The 21,186-nt window shown below is 40.5% G+C and overlaps 1 protein-coding gene across 27 annotated transcripts in view; it reads left to right on the top strand.

Annotated features, from left to right (window-relative positions):
• Nucleotides 1–21,186, top strand: part of LTBP1 (latent transforming growth factor beta binding protein 1) — a 445,556-nt gene that overhangs the window by 343,906 nt on the left and 80,464 nt on the right. For all 27 annotated transcript variants that reach the window (XM_077959737.1, XM_077959738.1, XM_077959736.1 and 24 more), the window contains 4 exons: nucleotides 139–261; nucleotides 1,215–1,337; nucleotides 8,936–9,058; nucleotides 14,362–14,487. In XM_077959737.1, the coding sequence (XP_077815863.1) occupies nucleotides 139–261; nucleotides 1,215–1,337; nucleotides 8,936–9,058; nucleotides 14,362–14,487 (495 nt within the window). The remainder of the gene's footprint in view (nucleotides 1–138; nucleotides 262–1,214; nucleotides 1,338–8,935; nucleotides 9,059–14,361; nucleotides 14,488–21,186) is intronic.

Below are 21,186 nucleotides of genomic sequence, written 5' to 3'. Positions count from 1 at the left end.
TACATACTAAAGTGTGTAGTGCCAGACATAAGTACTACTATTATTTTTGTAACACTAACCCCAGAATGCATTGCAGGGAGCACTGCATTCTCCTGGGTAGTCCCTTTTTCAGAAAAATTGCCATTGTTGTGTTTGCAGATATTGATGAATGTCAGCAAGGGAATCTATGCGTAAACGGGCAGTGCAAAAATACCGAGGGCTCCTTCAGGTGCACCTGTGGGCAGGGGTACCAGCTGTCGGCAGCTAAAGACCAGTGTGAAGGTAAGAGTGTAGTAACATGAACTACTGAAACTTCAGCTTAAAGCACCTGATCTGAAAAAATGTACCCTCAATCAAATGAGTGTACCTTTTAAAAATTACCTAGATAATTGCATCATAGTGCCAGAAAGCCAGGGACTTAAACATAAATTAGGAAAGTCAATAAAACAAGATGGAAGACAATTAAATTTGAAAACCTATGGCATTAGCTATCAATGGCTAGGCATTAGTATTAGGAAGAAAAATTATTGCTCTCTGTGTAATTCTTTACTACAGAAGGCAATTTCCATTTAAACATGTAAATTAATTTAAAGGTTTTATATGCTTGGATTTCAGCAATTAGAAAGTCGTTATTTCTGGCTGCTTTATGCTGTGGAATGTTAATAACCTTAATTTTTTGTATTTAGTGTTGAAAAATTTTTGCCTTTTAAAAAAATCGCTAAAGAAGACTTCTCAGTGAAACTGTAATAATGTCCCCCTTAGAGATAAAGTTTGCAAAATATGTTCTGTTCCTATAGGTGATAGTGAGGATTCTGGATTTGCTGGAGTTGACCTTAGACTTTTTAAAGAAACATTTCATTGAATTTCACACAGAAATACTTCACTTCCCAATTAGTATGTGCTTCCTGAACTTGAAGATATTATGATCCCACCTGTGTCAACCACAAGTGTCCAGACTTCTTGAGAGGAAACACCATTTCTTATTTAAGAACAGAATCCACACTGTATAAGGCCAATTGTTTTATAAAGAAACAATATCCATGTCTTCATGTATACTCTGTATATTCGATAAGCAAAAAAGTCTCCTGAGGTAGTATTACAAAAGCGACAATATATGATGGTCATTACTTGTATCAACATTGTCTTTCTAGAATTTACACTGATCCAATTGAGACTGATTGAAAATGTTTTTGAAGCACCACTTCTACAATTTCTTTGTATTCTCTTGCTCATAGACATTGATGAATGCCAGCACCATCATCTCTGTGCTCATGGGCAGTGCAGGAACACTGAGGGCTCTTTTCAGTGTGTGTGTGACCAGGGTTACAGAGCGTCTGGGCTTGGAGACCACTGTGAAGGTAAGAATTCCTCCTGATTTCAGAATCATAAAATGCCCAGATTGGAGGGAAATCTGGGCATCTTCTCAGCCTTGATCCTTTGAGCCCAATCTCTTGATTTCATAGTGAAGACATTAGGTCGCTGCACAGTGTCTTCCCGGGGTCACACAAATAATTCAAAGAAGGGAGTAGAGTCCAGATTTTCTTTGCACTGCTTGGAGCTGTCTTTTAGACTTGTGCCAGCCAGAGGCATAAAAGAATCAGTTTAACTTTACCAGCTATAGATGGTTTATAATGGGTGCATAGTTCTGAACTGCAACACCTTATTTATGCAGAACCAATTTCCAAATGTTCCAAATAAGTAAATACAACTTCAGTGTCCAGGTAATTAGAAGGTTTTTCAGAGCCAAACGTCAATTCAGTTTTTGGCTTTTTGCATAAAATATTTCTGAAAGATATCCCACGTGTCCAGCATCGTGCAGTTATCACCCACTTCCACTACTTGTTTGGCTAAGAAGCTCTCTGCAGTGGTTGGATGCCTGAAACAGGCCTGCTTATGGAGAGGGGAATATCTTCTCCCAGTGGACTTCTTTTTCACTTTTACCACCAGTCTGTCCCTCGTGACCTTGCTCTGTGTTCATTGTCCGCCTAAGTAACAAGCTTTTCCCCAGCCCACCTGGGGCTTCGCTGCATTTAGAGCCTGTCAGTTGTGACACCAGAATAGGAGTGTTGGCAGGGTTGTGTCTCCCATGCAGGGTCCGAGTTTTTGAAGGAGGGTCTGAATCCCACCTTTGAGAGAAGTGGATGAGCCTGTTGGTGAATGGTTTCATGACACGTATTTCAGCAGCCCCAAATCCTTTTTCACTACCGGTCCAGTTGATTGGAAAGATCCATTGTCGTTTACAGCATCTGCATTCCTGACCAGAGAACTTGGCACAAGCAGTCACAAGTGGCTGAGTCCCCATATCCTCCTGCTGCTGCGAGTGTAAAATGAGCCAACCCTCGGGAAGGCGATTTTGGCAGTGTTTTAAAGGCCTTAAAGTGTATACTGTTAATGAATCAGTAAATCAACTTCTAAGATTTTATCCTAAGGTGATCATGTTCCTCAAAGAGTTAATAACACCAATGAAAAGTTGTAATCAATGTACCTATTGGGGCCGGACGTGGTGGCTCACGCCTGTAAGCCCAGCTCTTTGGGAGGCCGAGGTGGGCGGATCACCTGAGGTCAGGACTTAGAGACCAGCCTGGCAAACATGCTGAAACCCCATCTCTACTGAAAAAAATACAAATATTAGCCGGGCATGGTGGCGCGCACCTGTAGTCCCTGCTACTCAGGAGGCCGAGGCAAGAGAATTGCTTAAACCCGGGAGGCAGAGTTTGCAGTGAGCCCAGATCGCACCACTGCACTCCAGCCTGGTGACAGAGTGAGACTCCGTCTCAAAAAGAAAAAAAGAAAGAAGAGAAAATTAGCCAGGCGTGATATGGGCACCTATAATCCCAACTACTCAGGAGGCTGAGGCAGGAGAGTGGCCTGAACCAGGGAGGCGGAAGTTGCAGAGAGCTGAGATAACACCACTGTACCAGCCTGGGTGTGACAGAGTAAGACTGTCTCAAAAAAATAATATATATATATACACACACACACATATATATATACACACACACACACCCCTATTGAGAAATAGGTCAGATAAGTGATAATATAAGATATGACTATGTATGAAAAAGTTGTGTTTTGGGAACTCTCTAATATGTGGGTAAATGATAATGATTCAAGGTAGTGGCATCCCAGGGGTGGGAGGGTCGGTCATGTTGGACGGAGCCATTTATGGAAGAATCTATTCTAGAACTAAATAACTGGTAAGGTGTATGCTAGGGCAGTGGTCCCCAACTTTTTTGGTACCAGGGACCAGTTTTGTGGAAGACAGTTCCCTGGATGGGGTGAGGGGGTGGCTTCAGGATGAAACCGTCCCACCTCAGATTGTCAGGCATTAGTTAGATTCTCATGAGGAGCATGCAACCTAGATCCCTCACATGCGCAGTTCACAAGAGGGTTCACCCTCCTGTAAGAATCGAATGCAGCTGCTGATCTGTCAGGAGGTGGAGCTCGGGTGGTAATGCTCCCTCCTTGCTGCTCACCTCCTGCAGTGCGGCCCGGTTCCTAACAGGCCACGGACCTATACCAGTCCATGGCCCAGGGATTGAGGACCCCTGTGCTAGGGCACTGAAAACATAAACTGACCATCCGCATCTCTTCTGTCCTGATTCCTGGCCAAGCCAAGAAGGAACTGCAGCGCTGATTCAGTCTTGTGTAACTCATGTTCATCGGAGGGCATGTTCCTCTGCTTTGCCTCTTTTAATGTGTAAGCATCTTAACAGAAGTTTAAGGTTTTTATTCCAAAAACATCCATTTCATGAAAAGTCACAAAAAATTTTAGCAAACTTATTCTTCATTATTCATGTATATGAGATATGATTACGTTCCATAAGAAAGCTTCTTTTAGAATATATAATCAGGCCTTTTTCTTTTAAAGTCAGGACTAGTTTCCCTAGTATGCTGGGTTATAAATAGGACTGGAGTCCATCCAACTAATTTAGAAACTATGTTAGCACTTCAGCCTGCTAATTCCCAGCTAGCAATGTTTCTGACCCTCCCCAGTGATATTTAGCCGTAATTAACTAAGTTGTGACTGTTCACATGCCTCTCACAGCTGTGCAAGGAAGAGTCATCTTTCTTGTTGGCTTTTATGTTTACATGTGTAATTTTCCCCTAATAGCTCTGGCAAAGACCTTGTTTTCTGACGGTATTGTCCTGTCATCCTGCTGGCCTCCTCGTATCGTCAGAATCCCAAGTGTTGTGCCTGCTTCTGTGCGCTACCGACTCCGGCATGCTTGGTAGCCACTCATTCTGTGATAATGAGGGTGCCTCAATTGTCCTCATTCTTAGGGGTCTTGAGCATCTCAGCTTTCAAAGGTGAGTCAGCCTGTGACTCGTTCCCTCCAAGCACAGTCTTTAATCTCGTGTCTACCTTAACTTTTCCTCACTAAGGTTGCTCCCTTCAGTCCCTTACAAAGCTGAGATGACTCATTACTTACGATGTCTTTCCCTTTCCCTCTGTGCCCTTTGTTCTCGGTCATTTATTTGTGGACAAAATTTTAAAAAGGTGGAAAGGTGGGATAGTATTTCTTTCTGGTATTTCTTTCCAAATCAGAGTCATTCATACATTCACTTATGTATTCGTTCAAATACTTATTTAGTGTGGAACTTGTGCCGGGCACTGTTCTAGGCATAGTGCAATAAACCAAACAGAAATTCCTTCCCTTGCGTAGCTTACATTGTAGTGTGGGAGATAACAAAAAAATACAATAAATGGCCGGGCGTGGTGGCTCACGCCAATAATCCCAGCACTTTGGGAATTCCGAGGCGGGTGGATCACGAGGTCTGGAGATCGAGACCATCCTAGCCAACATGGTGAAACCCCGTCTCTACTAAAAACAAAAATAAAAATAAAAAAATAAAAATTAGCTGGGCATGGTGGTGCACGCCTGTAGTCCCAGCTACTCAGGAGGCTGAGGCAGAAAAATCGCTTGAACCCAGGAGGCGGAGGTTGCAATGAGCCAAGATCGCGCCATTGCACTCCAGCCTGGGCAACAGAGCGAGACTCTGTCTCAAAATATTTATGTATGATAAAGAAGTAAAATATATAGTTTGTTAAATGGCAATACATTTTACAGAAAAAATAGAGTGGGGTATATGGGGAGTGCTGAGGGAGGGTGGTGATTTTAAATAAAGAGGCAAGTAGAGGCCTCCCTGGGATGATAACATTTAATCATTTATGGGTAGAGCATTGAGTTCAGAGGAATAGCAGGTGCGGATGCCCGAGGAACTAGCCGTGTGGAGACATGAGGGGCACCATGTGGGCACTTTCTGTTTTCGATGCCCAAGATGAATATTCAAAGGAAGATATCTGAAAGGCAATTGGATCTCTGCATTTGGAATTTAGGGGTGAGTTCTAGGCCATGAAATTGATTGGGAATGAGTATAGCTGAAAGAGAGAGAAATCCCGGGCCCTCCAACATTCAGAAGTGAGGAAATGGGTAAGAACCAGCAAAGGAGATTGAGGGAAAAGTGGCAAGCGACGAAGGAGAAAACCCAGAATCCAAGAGAAGAAAGTGTTTCAAGGAGGAGGGAGTGATGAATTGTGTCAAATGTGATTGCTAGGTAACAGAAGGACCAAAAGTTAACCATGGGATTTTTAGCAAGCTGGAAGTAGTTGGTGACATCAGCAGGCTCAGTCTTGGTGGAAAGATGACAGTGATTCACTGTTCCTGCCCTTAAAACCTGTTACTCTACTTCCGGGAAAAATAGATATTTTCGTACTACCTCAGGTGGTGGTATGGAACAGTACCATATTGGGCTCTCTTAATGTTCAACCTTTTTATTGCTTTGAAGACAGATAAAGGCTTTGCAAAAGAAAAAAAATTACACTAAACCTAACCCTAACATATGCTCAGCTTTCTAATGTATATAATTATTTATAAACACTTAATGCTGTTTTCCCTCACATTCATTTTTTGTCTTAGATTTTGGAAAATAAATGAGAATCAAATTACTTTAAAGTAGCATGAACAGAGCCGGGCATGGTGGCTCACGCCTGTAATCCCAGCACTTTGGGAGGCCGAGGCGGACGGATCACGAGGTTAAGGGATCGAGACCGTTCTGGCCAACATGGTGAAACCCCATCTCTACTAAAAATACAAAAATTAGTTGGGCGTGGTGGCGGGCGCCTGTAGTCCCAGCTACTTGTGAGGCTGAGGCAGGAGAATTGCTTGAACCCCGGAGGCGGAGGTTGCAATGAGCCGAGATACACCGCTGCACTCTAGCCTGGCAACAGAGCGAGACTCCATCTCCAAAACAAAAGAAAAAAAAAAACTGTCTGCTTTGCACCCATTAAAACAGTTGTAGAGCTATCAGAGTAAATGTGGAACAATCGGAGTTCTCAAACGTTTCCTGTGGGAATGTAATTGCTACAGCCATTTTAGGTAACAGTTGTTCAAAACTTAAATATAACCCTATTCCATGACCCCTGCATCCTTTTCCTGGGTATTTACTCAAAAAAGGTAAAAGCATATGTTCACACAAAGACTTATGATTCTAGAAATGTTTATAGAAACCTTATTCACAATGGCCCAAATGGAAGCAACCCAAAATGCTCATCAAAAGGTGAATGAGTAAACAAATTATGGTGCATTCATCCAATGGAATTCTGCCCAGCAATAAAGACAGAGAACTACTGATACGCACAACAACGTGGGTGAATCTCAAAACTATTATGCCGAGAGGAGGAAGCCCCCAAGCACAAAAGGAGTGAGAGGGAATGTGTTGGGGATGGAAATGCCTATTCCTTGATTGGGATGGTGATCACAAGGATGTGTATACATTTGTCAAAACTCATTGAGCTGGCTGGGCGCAGTGGCTCAAGCCTGTAATCCCAGCACTTTGGAAGGCCAAGGTGGGCGGATCATGAGGTCAGGAGATCGAGACCATCCTGGCTAACACGGTGAAACCCTGTCTCTACTAAAAATACAAAAAAATTAGCTGGGCGTGGTGGTGGGCGCCTGTAGTCTCAGCTACTCGGGAGGCTGAGGCAGGAGAACGGCGTGAACCCGGGAGGCGGAGCTTGCAGTGAGCTGAGATCACTCCACTGCACTCCAGCCTGGGCGACAGAGCGAGACTCCGTCTCAAAAAAACAAAAACAAAAACAAAAAAACTCATTGAGCTGACTCTTAAGCAGATGAATTTATTTTATGTACATTATACTTCAGTAAAGTTAGAAAAACACATTAAAGAAAAAGTTGAGAACCTGCCTTAGTTGAGACAAATTCACATCACCTGTGTTTTATGTTTTAGGGTCAGTACCTGGAAGCATTTTAATTCTGGGTGAACAGTCATTATAATAACTTGTTTTTATTTGATAGAAAGAATTCATAAGGCACTCTTATTTCTCTTTGGTTTGCCCTATGAATAGGACAGAAGCCAGTTAATTGGTTGATTGGATTCTAGGAGAAAAATGAAATTCGGTATCACCGTACTTGAACCAGACAGCGGGGCGTATTAGACAGATGGCAACAGTCTCCGTATTCACTTCTTCCTGGAATTGCTCATATTTTGGCAGCAATTGTAATTATTTGCAAGAAACGCCATAAAATGCCAAATTCTGAGAAAACAAAGAAGGTTTTGTTCCTTAGCTTTCTTCATTGCTAATAACTTAAATCCTCACAGACACAACAGAAGAGGGGCTCATGGAGTACATTAGGAATAATGAGCTTTGACTAGGGGTAAACATGGTAATCAGCAGCCCTCGAGAAAGATCTGCCTGCGTTCATGCGGTGAAGGGGGGTAGTTAATTGTCTTTCATTCTCACAGTCAAAGCTCATTATTGGTTACATATACCACTGTGGGTTGCGCATTTGCTGTGAAATTTTTTAACATTTTTAAACGTTTTTTAAAATCCAGGCTACCTCAAACCTGTTTGTTACAGCTGCTGACTTAAGTGACTTAAACTAGGTTTTTGATCTTGCTGTTCTCCTTCTGTTCAAAAGTCCCTCCTCTTCCGACTCCCCCATATTCTACCCTAGTGTGAAATTTACTATAAGTAAATTTACAAATATGCTTCTGTTACGCAAAAGTTTTATTTTAAACTTTATGATACTCTTTGTCTAAATGCATATGACCCCTAAAGTCGATGCTATCATTTTGTCAGATAATTATATTTTGTGACAATTCTTGTGTTAAATTGGTTTGGACTTACAAAACAATGTAATGTTTTGTGTTTAATACAATATCATTTGTTTATTTTATTGTTAATAATACCGTATAGTTTGTTTCTTTGAATAGACATTTCTCTTTGGGAACAAAGACCATGCTGAAAACTTTTAAATATTTTCTATAATGCATAATACAGGAGCTTGTATAAGTAGATCAAGTGTTGCTCAAGATATACTTAATTTGAAATATTTTAAGTCTTTATCATCACCAACAACATAATCAAGTAAATTATTAATTGCTTCAGAATTTTGACTATTCCTCTTCCATTTAATTTCATTTGATGTTTAAAAGTTCCATTTCTTGGCCAGGTGTGGTGGCTTACGCCTGTGATCTCAGCACTTTGGGAGGCTGAGGTGGGTGGATCACTTGAGGTCAGGAGTTCAAGACCAGACTGGCCAACATGGTGAAACCCCATCTCTACTAAAAATACAAAAATTAGCTGGGCGTGGTGGTGGGCGTCTGTAATCTCAGCTACTGAGGAGGCTGAGGCATGAGAATCACTTGAACCCGGGAGGTGGAGGTTGCAGTGAGCCGAGATAGCACCATTGCACTCCAGCATGGGTGACAGGGCAAGACTCTGTCTCAAAAAAAAAAAAAAAGTTTCATCTCTTGTTCAAAGCAAAACACCTTTTAAAATGCTTTATTTAAAAAAATGTTTTTAAGTTGTCATATATTTAAAATTATATATTATAAATGATGTAAATTAGTGCACCTTTACATGTAAGAGAAATGTCTACTTTTCTGATATGTGATTTATTTAGTCTTTAAAATTTTTAAAATTGGTTTTTAGATATCAACGAATGCTTGGAGGACAAGAGTGTTTGCCAGAGAGGAGACTGCATTAATACTGCGGGGTCCTATGATTGTACTTGCCCAGATGGATTCCAGCTAGACGACAATAAAACATGTCAAGGTATTTCTTGCTCTCCTTTTCCCCAGTCATTATTTATGTGATTCTTCAGTTCTGCCGTGTTTCCAGATGATAGTCTGTGGTTTTGCCACGTGATTTGTATGTCAATAATCTATGTCCATTTTTGATATTAAAATACCTGTCTTGGGTCCACATCAAGTGCAGGAAGGTGTTGCTTTGTCAACATAGTGTCACCTGAAACTCACACCAGTCAGAGCTGTGTCGTCGCTCTGCGTGCTTCCATGCTGAGGTCACCTGTACTTTACTGTTCCTTCCATGCTGTAACCTTGGCACTGGGTTCTGAATTATCTTTGTAGCATCTTTTATGGGCATATTTTATTTTGTCTCATAGGTGATATTTATCTGTCCTTTTCTGACTCTGTTTTTATCCAGTGCCCACCATTGCTTTTTTTTTTTTTTTTTTGAGACAGAGTCTCCCGCTTGTCACCCAGGTTGGAGTGCGGTGGCATTATCTCGGCTCACTGCAACCCCCTCCTCCCAGGTTCTCCTGCCTCAGCTTCCTGAGTAGCTGGGATTCTCCTGCCTCAGCTTCCTGAGTAGCTGGGATTACAGGTGCCTGCCACCAGTCCCAGCAAATTTTTGTCTTTTCATGGAGATGGGGTTTCACCATCTTGGCCAGGCTGGTCTTGAACTCCTGACCTTATGATCCACCCACTTCAGCCTCCCAAAGTGCTGGGATTACAGGCATGAGCCACTGCGCCTGGCTCACCATTGCTTTTTCTTTTCCTAAAAAGCCTCACTAATAATTTGGTCAAAATCATGAAGAAGGGGATCTTATATTTTTTCAATGTCCTGTCACGTTTAATCTTCCAAACTGTACAGTGCACACAGGGTGCTAATAAAAACACGGCAACACGACACAGGTACTAATAATAACAATCACAGCAGCTTTAACTGAGCTGCTTCAGTGTGTTGAGTACTGTAGATATCTTGGTATCTCTTTGAATTCTTACAGCAACTTCAGAGGTAGCTTTTCTTGAATTCATTTTGTGCATGAGTAACTGAGGCTCCGAGAAGTTAATGAGTATGCTGCTCTCTAATGAGTGGTAAAGTTGAGATTTGAACCCAGGATCTTTTCCCACTACTCTTCCCTACATTACCATACCAATTATTGTTACATTTATAGCCAAAACAAAGAATAAAGTGAAATTAAGTGATTTCTCTCACAAGGTAGCCCATTGAGTCATTTCGACACCATAGCTAAAAATAATTAAATTCTCTAGATTCTGTATACCAACATTTTTAGCTATACCTGACTTGCCCCACAAGCTTTCCTATATTTACTAGTATTAGTAAACCCATGTTTATATTTTCCACTGAAAATTCACACTTATTTTACCTTTATATCTTTTTATTTCTGATACCTGATAAATATTATTTTTTCTTGTTTATCTACCATTATGGAACTGTGCAGTGTATCCCAAAGCACAAATAGATAAAAAAATCATTGGAGTTACTTTTTACCCACTATTACTGAATATGTATGATTTTTTTTAAATTCTGAATTGCCATGAATTATATCTCATCTCTCATGTCCCAAATAACGGTATTCTTGTAGTAGAAGATGGTGTCTATTCTCTAAGATAGTGGCACTGGAATTATATATCTGTATTACCAGTCACACCCAACTGTGTTTCAGAGAAATGAAAACATGGACCTTTGCCACAAGGTTTTTAAAAATTAATTCCTTTACTGATCCCAATATTTAAATATATACTTTCCTGCACTTGATGTGTACCCAAGACAGATATTTTTAAAATCCCAAGGTTTAAATATACCATGTACCTCATTTGAGATCATGCATTTATTTGCCATCCTAATGCAATAAGGTGAAATTCAGTTTTTTCCAATGCAGAAATTAAATGTGCTTGGATTTAAAGCAAAAGAGAAGGAACATTTGAATTATAAATATATGTGAGAATATTTCCACTTTGGGACTATTACCTTTTAACAAAATGAATCTTGATTTATATAAAAATACCAAGAGATGGAAACAAAAAAAAAAAAAAGGAAAACAAACCCTGAATCTTGTTTTTATTATAGGCTTTTTGGCTTAAAAGTATATTTTCTTTTCTAATTCTTCTCGTCACAATTTGTTTTAGCCAAATACAGGCAAAACCAAATCTTAATAAAAATGGACCAAGATTTCATATTGCATAAATTTAACTTCTAGAGTTCAATCACACGGAACTAATTTAGTTATCTGATTCATTAATTGCACTACTCCATTCTCTCAATATATTAAATTTGTGTCTGTGGTTTGATATCACCTCTCAAATATGTAACTACTCCAAACATACAGGGTTTTATTGACTATCAATCATTATTAAATTGACTTCATTTTCTGTCACGTTTATTCCTATTTTCCAGAATAAGTTAGTATGTCTGAAAAATGTAAATCCAAATAAATGAGAAGAAGCATTTCTGAAGTAGGTCTTAGTACTGTTTAAAGAATAGTGTCTGTGAATCTGTTTTATCACCCACCACCTCCTATTAGAAGCTGTATGTGATGGCATATATACTCACCTTGTTTTGAATTATCTCTTTTCGCTATGTCACTAGAGGCAGTTTTGTGATCTTTCACTCTGCCTGAAATTAGTAGCCTACTTTTCTCTAATCCCTGATCATGTCAGCATTCTGTAGAGAGGTGTAGATTTCAGAGTTTGTTTAAATTCTGAAAATGTAATTGATGGCAATGCTAATAACCATGGACATGTTTGAATAACAGTGTGTGATAGGCATACACTTTAAACCTTACCTAATGTTCTGAAAATACTTCTATATTCAGTAAGGCATTTTCGGTTGGAAGCATGTTTAAGATTTTCTTTCCCACACAAAACTAACGATAATATACAAACAGTATGGAAATTCCATGTTAATAGTCTCTTTAGAAATGTGGCAGGATACATTTGAGATTCAGAATGCAGTTCAGTTTCATGTTTTGATTTACGCATGCCAAATTATGAATTTCTGTGGAATCGCGGACCCATGAAAGAAACCCAACTTAAATATAATCTGGCTTTCAGCTCGAAGTTACTAGCAGCATAGTTTAGAAATGCCTCAGTAAGTACAATCCAAATTGAATGCATATGTTTCCCTAGTTCCAAATATTCATGTTGTTCTTTCTTAGCAGTTTCCTGGAAAAAAAAAAAAAAAGAGTCTAGGAATTCATCTTCAGTTCCTGTCATCAAACTTTTGAGACAATTATTTGTGTTAATCAGTGACTTTTTTGATGCAAAAACTTTGTGCATGTTATTCCCTATGCAAAGTTGCAAAGCAAGTATTTTTTTAAAGGACCACACTGAGACATAGTATAAAATAAGAAGGGGGATCAATAAGATGGATATAGGCCCTGGGCTTGATCCCCAGGCCAGTGGAACTTCATGCCACCTTCTTCCTTAGATAGAGGTAATTCTTGGGCAGCAGGTTGGAGATAAAGAGTGGATCTGAGGACCAAAAGGAGGTCAAAATTCAAAAAGGATGGTCAATCTAAGCTATTACCAATAGCTAGAGAACAAACATAGACAATATCAGAGATTTTATTTAAAAAAGTAAAGAATTTCACAGAGTAAAATCATTTTGAGAAATATATAAGTAGAAAATGGTTCATTGACCTTGCTTGAAATACCTAAAAACTAGTGACAGTAACAAGAATAGGAGAATTGTTAAGAAAGTATGAGTAATTCCTGCTTGGTTTCTTATTTTTATTCAGCAATGGGCAGGCCAAATAATCTGAATTATGAGGCAGATGGAAGGGTCAGGAGTTCAGGATTAATAAAGGAAGATGGTTAAATCAATAATTGCCAGAATTTCTGTTGCACAGGAAGATCAACAAGTCAAAAAGAAGAGCTTCAGGAGATTCTGGCTGTAGGGAAAGGGATGACTTTATTGAAGACCACTGGGTCAGTGGCCAAGCAAGTTCTAGCAGCCAATAGGAAGAACATACAATCTGTACCTTTTCCCTGTTCTTATTAAGCTTTGCAGTATTCATGTGGGTTCCTGTACTGAAGACCTCTTTTGTAAGAGATAAAGGGAAGGCCTACGAGACTTCGGGAAAATAGGAAAACAACCTTAGTGGAGCTCTGCCACCTGAATGCTGCTGCTAAGGACATGTGATCATTTTTATGACCCCAATTAACTAAAAGAACCTTCACTAGTCACCATTCAGTTAGCAGAGAATGAAAATAACTGAGAAATTTTGTGGTGGACAAACATTCATAAGACCCTGCAGTGTACCCAGTAGGAGTCAGGAACTCAGAGCTTTTCAACTGAAATGTGGCAGGATACATTTGAGATTCAGAAAGCAGTTCAGTTTCGTGTTTTGATTTACACATGCCAAATTATAAATTTCTGTGAAATCACTGATTAAGGAGCCATCAGTGTAATGAGGGACACAGATGAGTAAACCAACAGTTAGACAGTTGCATGTATCAGAACCATTGTGAACAGGTGAACCTTTCTCTAGGTGCTTTATGTTTCATCTTGGGCACCGTTAGCCAATATAATCAGAACTGGTTTAAAAGAGCATTTTACTTACAGTAAACAGTCTGTGTGTTATCAGTGTTTGGAAGTAGCTACTCGAGAGGCTGAGGAGAGAGGATTACTTGTGCCCTGGTGTTTGAGACTGCAATGAGCCGTGATCATGCACTGCACTGCAACCTGGGCAATAGAGTGAGACCCTGTCTCTAAAATAAATAAATAGGCCTTCTTTTACTTGTATTTTATTTCTGTTACCCATTTCCAATGAGTTATAGATTGGAGTCTATTTCATTTATATATTCAGCAGATATTTGTGAAGTGCCATTAATGAGCCAAATACTATAAATAAGACATGTCTAGCCTTGCCCTTAAGAAGCCCACATCCTAGGGATGGATAGGCAGAAATGTAACAAGGTACTACAGACTCTAACAGCTGTGTGCATGGCAATGGGAGAGGACAAAGAAGAACACAGCATTATCACCAATAAAGAACATCTCTCAGAGTTGTGGAGTGTTCCTCAAGCCCCTATATGTCTAAAATAAGGGTAGCTTTGGGTTGAACCTATGAAATTGCTTTTCTTGCAGGTCAAAAATGGTTGTACATTGTCTATTTCCTGACTCAACCTAAATAGTTTCTCTCTCATAACTCAGCTTGTCCTGTGGTCGATTTATGGACAAATGGTATAGTTGTGCCACTAAATACATGTTCAGCCATGTCATAGTAGATTTCTTTACCATCTGTTTGATAGTATATGAGAACAAAACCAATTTTTTTCAAGTTTTGAAGACTCTCTTTTAAATTACAGATATTAATGAATGTGAACATCCAGGGCTCTGTGGTCCTCAAGGGGAGTGCCTAAACACAGAGGGTTCTTTCCACTGTGTCTGCCAACAGGGGTTCTCAATCTCTGCAGATGGCCGTACGTGTGAAGGTAAGATAAAGCATACGAAATCGTACTGTTGTGTGATAAGAGAGGAGATTGCTTTCACTTATACAAAGACTTGAAGACACTAAGAGGTACTGCCTAATTCAAAGCCTCAAAGCGTGTATGCATCAAAGTAAACCATACCTGAAAGCTCAGGGGTTGCTGGGATTTACGAACAGGATAACCTAAGGTTATGATGATAAAAACACCTACAGATGGATCCACGACTGGTACTGAATTAATGAGTTGAAATGTGTAGGGACTGATAGGAGACATATGAGAGACCCAAAGGAAAACCATGAAAACTTCCCTTTCCCCTGGGACTCTGCCTCTTTTCATTGTGCTTCATGTAGATCGTCTTGATTATTCTGTTTATAAAAAATGCCTTGCGGCTGGGTACGGTGGCTCACTCAGCACTTTTGGAGGCCAAGGCAAGCAGATCACTTGAGGCCAGGAGTTCAAGACCAGCCTGGCCAACGTGGTGAAACCTCGTCTCTACTAAATATACAAAAATTAGCCGCGCGTGGTGGTGGGTACCTGTGATCCCAGCTATTTGGGAGGCTGAAGCAGGAGAATCGCTATAACCCAGGAGGCAGAGGCCGCAGTGAGCTGAGATTGCACCATTGCACTCCAGCCTGGGTGACAAGAGGAAGACTCCGTCTAAAAAAAAAAAAAAAAAAAGAATGTCTTGCTTGATTTTTCTGTATCACTGTGAACAGATCTTCTAGAATTCTCCCCCTAATATCCTTATTTCCAAGGCAGTATATTTACTTACCTATCAATATTTATTATCTCCTAAAAGCTAATTAAGTTGTAAGATGTTAAGATAATGCTGTTGGCTTCCTACTTACAACCTCTTTATGTTTGCAAGAATACAGCACTGATTATTTTTATAAGATTTGTGTTCTTGATGATCTATTATAGCTTGCTAAATGGAGGAATAATTTACCTGAACCATTTTAAAAGTAAACTGAAAAGATTCCCATCATCATAATTTCTAGATCTCTTTTGAGAATCTAGATTATTGAAACTCAGCTACATTTTAAAGAAGTCAATTGCAAAAGTTTTGTTCTGGGTCTAACGTAGTACCCAGATTCTTTGCTCTAAAAAATAGTGCAACAGGAAGTATCTGCTCTCCTTGCTAGTGCTAGAATGGAACCAAGCCGAGTGCCAGCAACCAGGTTCATCTGAAACTAATTATTATATTGGGAGAAATAAACTGATCTTGTAAAGAGCGGAAGATTGTTGAAATTACTCTCCTGCTGAGCAGACAAAACATGGACACCAGATTTGACTTGCATTGGGAGAGAGAGAGTTCAGGGTGGGATTGAGCAAACGGGTTGAGGGGTTTGGGAGGGATAGGAAGTTGAGAAATGGAGGAAAGCATCATAATAATGTGGGTGATGAGAGATTTATAAGAAATCCATGCTTCAGTGCTTCAAGTTTTATGTTAATTTTATATTTAGAGCTTTGAGACCAGAGCTTTTAGAAAAGACACTCCATGAATGCATACATTCTGCAGAGATTACACTATTCCTCAACTTGAGGGATAGGGTGCAAGCCCATCCGAGTCACTGATGAAACAGATTTGCAGAATTCCTAAACTCCAGAAAGATGCAGGTTTGCTTCTTTGCTTAGCTCTAAATCATGGATGGTAAAGGCTTGCTTCACTAAAAAATGCTCTCTGGTATAACTACTGATGGTTGTGCCATGCAAAATTATATTCAGAAAAAAAGCATAAGTGACCTCAAGTGCTCACTAGTCAAAGCTGTTGTTCCAAAAGAATATACTAAACATAAATATATTCACATTTATTTTGTCTTTTGCACTTGCTATTTAATTCTGTACTTTTTTAACACAGATTTCTGCAACTTGAGAGTTACATAATCACTGTAATTTAGTTGCAGCTCTAATTTTGTTGGTCATTGACTTGGCAAAGACTTGAATTTAAAAATGTGGTTTTAGAAAACTTGTAATGCTTTATAAATTACTGCACTCATTGAGTATACTCTTTGTGACACTTGGTCCATACTGCCTTGACTCCAGAAACTGTACAATTTTATAAGTAATGAAATACAAGTTAGGATATTATGTTGGTATTATACATGGTAGTGTAACTAGAAATCTCCATAATTATTATGCATGTTATTCTCTTTCTGGAATAAGTTCTGCATGGATTTTATTTTTTATGGGCTTAATCCAATATTCTAAATTGGTCCAAATTTTCCTTTGTTAGACTGAGTCTGAAACTTATGGCAGTAGTGCTATGTCCTGATTCTACCTCTGGCTCTGCTGCAGGACAAAGCCAGCTCGTGTGATCAGGATTCAGCAGTGAGGCTGATGTGTGATTGAAATTTAGTAGTGGAGCAGTTGTGCATAGTACTTGAATTAACACTGAGAAGCGGCTGGCATTCTTATCTCATGCCCATTCACTGATTTGCTTCTGAGCTTCTCTTCGAGGAGCTGAAGCTGTGTTGACACCAGGGCTGACCTGCCCTACTATACTCAGGGCTAAATAAGCCCCACATAGCTGAAGGAAGGAGGGCCCTTCCCTGATTTCCCATGACTTGGAGAAGTGTCAGCATCTGGTCGTAGTTAGTGAACCATAATGAAGAGGCAAACTCTGTCAACATGAATTGTCTTAAGTGTAGCATGGCAGCTTCTATAGAAATAAAAATGGCACCACTGGCTTCTTCCTTTCCCTTACATGTATAGGTTGAGTATTCCTAATCTGAAAATCCAAAATCTAAAGCACTCCAAATTCTACAACTTTATGAGTGCAGATATGATGCTCAAAGGAAATGCTCATTGAGCATTTCAGGTTTTAGATTTTTGGATTAGGGATGCTCAACAGGTGAGAATAATGTACACAATCCAAAATTACCACCCCCCCCCCAAAAAAAAATCCCAAATCTGAAATACTTCTAGCCCTAAGCATTTTGGATAAGGGATACTCAATCTGTATATGGTAGTCTGGGATACACACCTGGGAGAGGAAGGAGAAACTCACCATGGTTCTCCCATATCAGATAAAGAATGGTGTAATTCACAGTTCAAGTAAAGTGGGAAGTAGGTGGTGGGTGAGCAGCTATTTATCATTTATTCACTCACGTAACCAGTATTTACTGAGTTCCTATCTGGTTCCAGGCCCTGTTCCGAGGGTAAAACATATAATTCTTTTTTTTTTTTTTTTTTTTTTTTGAGACGGAGTCTCGCTCTGCCACCCAGGCTGGAGTGCAGTGGCCGGATCTCAGCTCACTGCAAGCTCCGCCTCCCGGGTTCACGCCATTCTCCTGCCTCAGCCTCCCAAGTAGCTGGGACTACAGGCGCCCGCCACCTCGCCCGGCTAGTTTTTTGTATTTTTTAGTAGAGACGGGGTTTCACCGTGTCAGCCAGGATGGTCTCGATCTCCTGACCTCGTGATCCGCCCGTCTCGGCCTCCCAAAGTGCTGGGATTACAGGCTTGAGCCACCGCGCCCGGCCAAAACGTATAATTCTTGCCTACCTGAAGCCTACATTCCACTAGGGGATTTGGGGATAAAGAAGCCAATGGTATGTGTAGGATACATCACGTATTTATAACATAGCATAGTTACCCTTTCTGGATATAAATAAGTGCAGAGTGTAACGTGTCATATATAATATAATACACAGGATATTTTTTTCAAATCCCAGACTTAGATGTCAGGAAATTGCAGGGGAACAGCACTCTTTTGATTGACTTCTGCCACACTTCCCTTTCCTCTCTCAGTTATAGTTTATCTCCGTCTGCCACCTTCCTTTCATGCTATAGCCAGAGCTTTTATCTTGTGTATTAAAATAAAGGAAACTTTTTCTTTCACTCAGCTCATTGTTTTATGGTCCATTTGACTGTATCCATTTGTTTAGCAAAAAATCATAATTCTTTTGCCTTTTTTACTTTTGCCCTTTTTTATTGTGGAATTTTAATTCACATGAAAAATACTCATCATCAAGCCTGGGCAACATAGCAAGGCCCTATCTCTACAAAAAAAAAATTTTTTTTTTATTAGCTGGACATGGTGGCTCATGTCTATAGTCCCAGCTACTCAGGAGACTGAGGCGGGAGGATCGCTTGAGCCCAGGAGGTCAAGGCTGCAGTGAGCTATGGTTGCACCACTGTACTCCAGCCTGGGTGACAGAGCCAGACCCTGTCTCTGAAAAAAAAAAAAAAAAATCTGGCCAGGCATGGTGGTTCACACCTGTAATCCCAGCACTTTGGGAGGCTGAGGCAGGTGGATCACCTGAGGTCAGGAGTTCGAGACCAGCCTGGCCAATATGGTGAACCCCCGTCTCTACTAAAAATACAAAAATTAGCTGGGTATGGTGGTGGGCACCTGTAATCCCAGCTACTCAGGAGGCTGAGGCAGGAGAATCACTTGAACCCAGGAGGTAGAGGTTGCAGTGAGCCGAGATTGTGCCATTGCACTCCAGCCTGGGCAACAAGAGTGAAACTATATCTCAAAAGAAGAAAAAAAATCCTTATCATTGCATTCATAAGCTGACTTGAGATTCGGTTTCTTCATCATTAGTAGAATGCGTGCGGGAGAAAATTAGGGAAACTTGTGGTAGTCAGATTCCTAGGGGTCACCATGTCTGTCCCTTGGCCCATGGGGGAAAACCTCCTGGTCTCTGACTTGGTGTCACCTCCTTTCCGTGCCTTCTTCCTTGCTGCACTCGGCCAGGAACAACTGTGCTCTCTCAGGCATGTGCCCAGGCTGAGCAAGGGCTTGTGTGACTGCAGTGGAATCCGGCACACCTGTGCACTCCATCCTGTTCACATGATCCAGCGGCCATGTTCGTCTAGCAGGGACCCCAAGGAGCCCAGCCACACAGCCAGCAGCTTATAGGACCTGGGCACCTTTCCCTCCAGTGTTGGCCAGGCTTGGTTAGTCATGGCTAATTAGGCCTCCGAACAATGGCCAAAATCACTCCCTGAAGTATTGTCTTTTAGAAAGCATCCTCATTCATTCCTTCATTTGATGGCTATTTATTGTCTACCTGTGTGCCATCCACTGTTCTAGGTACTGGGGCCTTGTTGGTGAAGAACAACAAAAGATCCCTGCTTACTTGGAGGCAATAAACTAATAGATAACTAAGATGTTAGAAAGTGTGATAAAGGCCGGGCACGGTGGCTCACACCTGTCATCCCAGCACTTTGGGAGGCTGAGGCGGGTGGATCACTTGAGGTTAGGAGTTCCAGACCAGCTTGGCAAACATGGTGAAACCCTGTCTCTACTAAAAATACAAAAATTAGCTGGTTGCGGTGGTGCACGCCTGTAATTCCAGCTACTCAGGAGGCTGACGCACGTGAATTGTTTGAACATGGGAAGTGGAGGTTTCCGTAAGCCAAGATCACACTGCACTCCAGCCTGGTGACAGAGCAAGACTGTCTCAAAAATAAAAAATAAAAAAAAAAGTGAGATAAACTCTATGAAAAAAAAAGAAAAGGTAGAGCACAGTATGGGGCAGTATGGGGGACCTGAAGGGTAGAGCAAGAAGTGGGAAGCTGCTTTGATGCTAACTGGGATGGTCAGAATCGGCTATTCTGCTTCTGTAAGTGAACTAAAATTTTCTGTCTGAGTGAAGAAATGAAGCCATATGAAGTGCCTGTCATGTTCAAACTGGTCTTCTACTGGCTAAGTGATAAAAGCCCATCAATAAATAGGTAAGGGAGCATGAGATGGCAGCCGACGACTTTCTTCCAACTGTCAACGTGAATTCTATTGTCCAGACAAGAATAAAAAATCAGATACAGTACAACACCAAGAGTTGTAAACACTTCATGTAAACTATGGACTTCGGATGATAATGATGTAAGAGTTCATCAGTCGTAACAACCATCCAGTCTGGTGCAGAAGATTGGCAGTGGTAGACGCTGGGGGCTGGTGTGAGGGAGACAGGATATAAATGAAAACTCTCTGTGTAATCTTTTTGGGAACCTAAAACTGCTCTTAAAAATAAAGTCTTTTTGAAAACTCAAACATATTTTTGGCATTACCTTTTTTTTATTGGAAAGGAAAAATGAAAACCTTTCATTTTATTAATAATTCTATATTCCACTCCTGTATTGTATTTTCCTCTCTTGGATGATGATGGTGTATTATTTCTCACATTTCAAAATAATAACCTGGACTGAGTATGGGATCAGCAGCTTCTGCTCCTAGTTTTCAAAAACAATTCTTCTATTTGCTTGAAAAATTGAGCACTGCAAGATTGGAAGGGGGCTTCTTGTCACATCTAACCTGAACTCTGACTCCCACAGTATACCCAAAGCATCCCCAAAGCATTCAGGAATCAAGTCCTATTGCTAAACATCTACAAAGACTCTAATCCTGTAACCTTCTTGAGTATTTACTGTAAATCACTCCTTGCTTACACATTCATCTGAAATGGAAACTGGTAAAAATTGCCTGTTTGTTGACATGTCCTGAGAGTAGTGATATCACAACCGAGAGAAGATGGATTCAAACTCTCAGGCTAATTTTGTATTCATTGGGAACCAGAAAACATAATAAAGACAACATTGCCAAATCAAAAAAGTAACAAATTGGGAGCAGACGCGGGGTTTGTTTTCACACTTTTAGGTCCATTTTCTATGAACGAGGGAGAGTGAAAGCGTCAAGTCATACACAGTGCCCCAAGGCAGTTGGTGGTTTTGTGGCATGGATATAGAACTATCTATCA

Source organism: Macaca mulatta, chromosome 13 (genome assembly GCF_049350105.2).
Source record: "Macaca mulatta isolate MMU2019108-1 chromosome 13, T2T-MMU8v2.0, whole genome shotgun sequence".
Taxonomy (NCBI): Eukaryota; Metazoa; Chordata; class Mammalia; order Primates; family Cercopithecidae; genus Macaca; species Macaca mulatta.
Note: the sequence above shows the minus strand (reverse complement) of the source record. Positions and strands in the feature narration are given on the sequence as shown.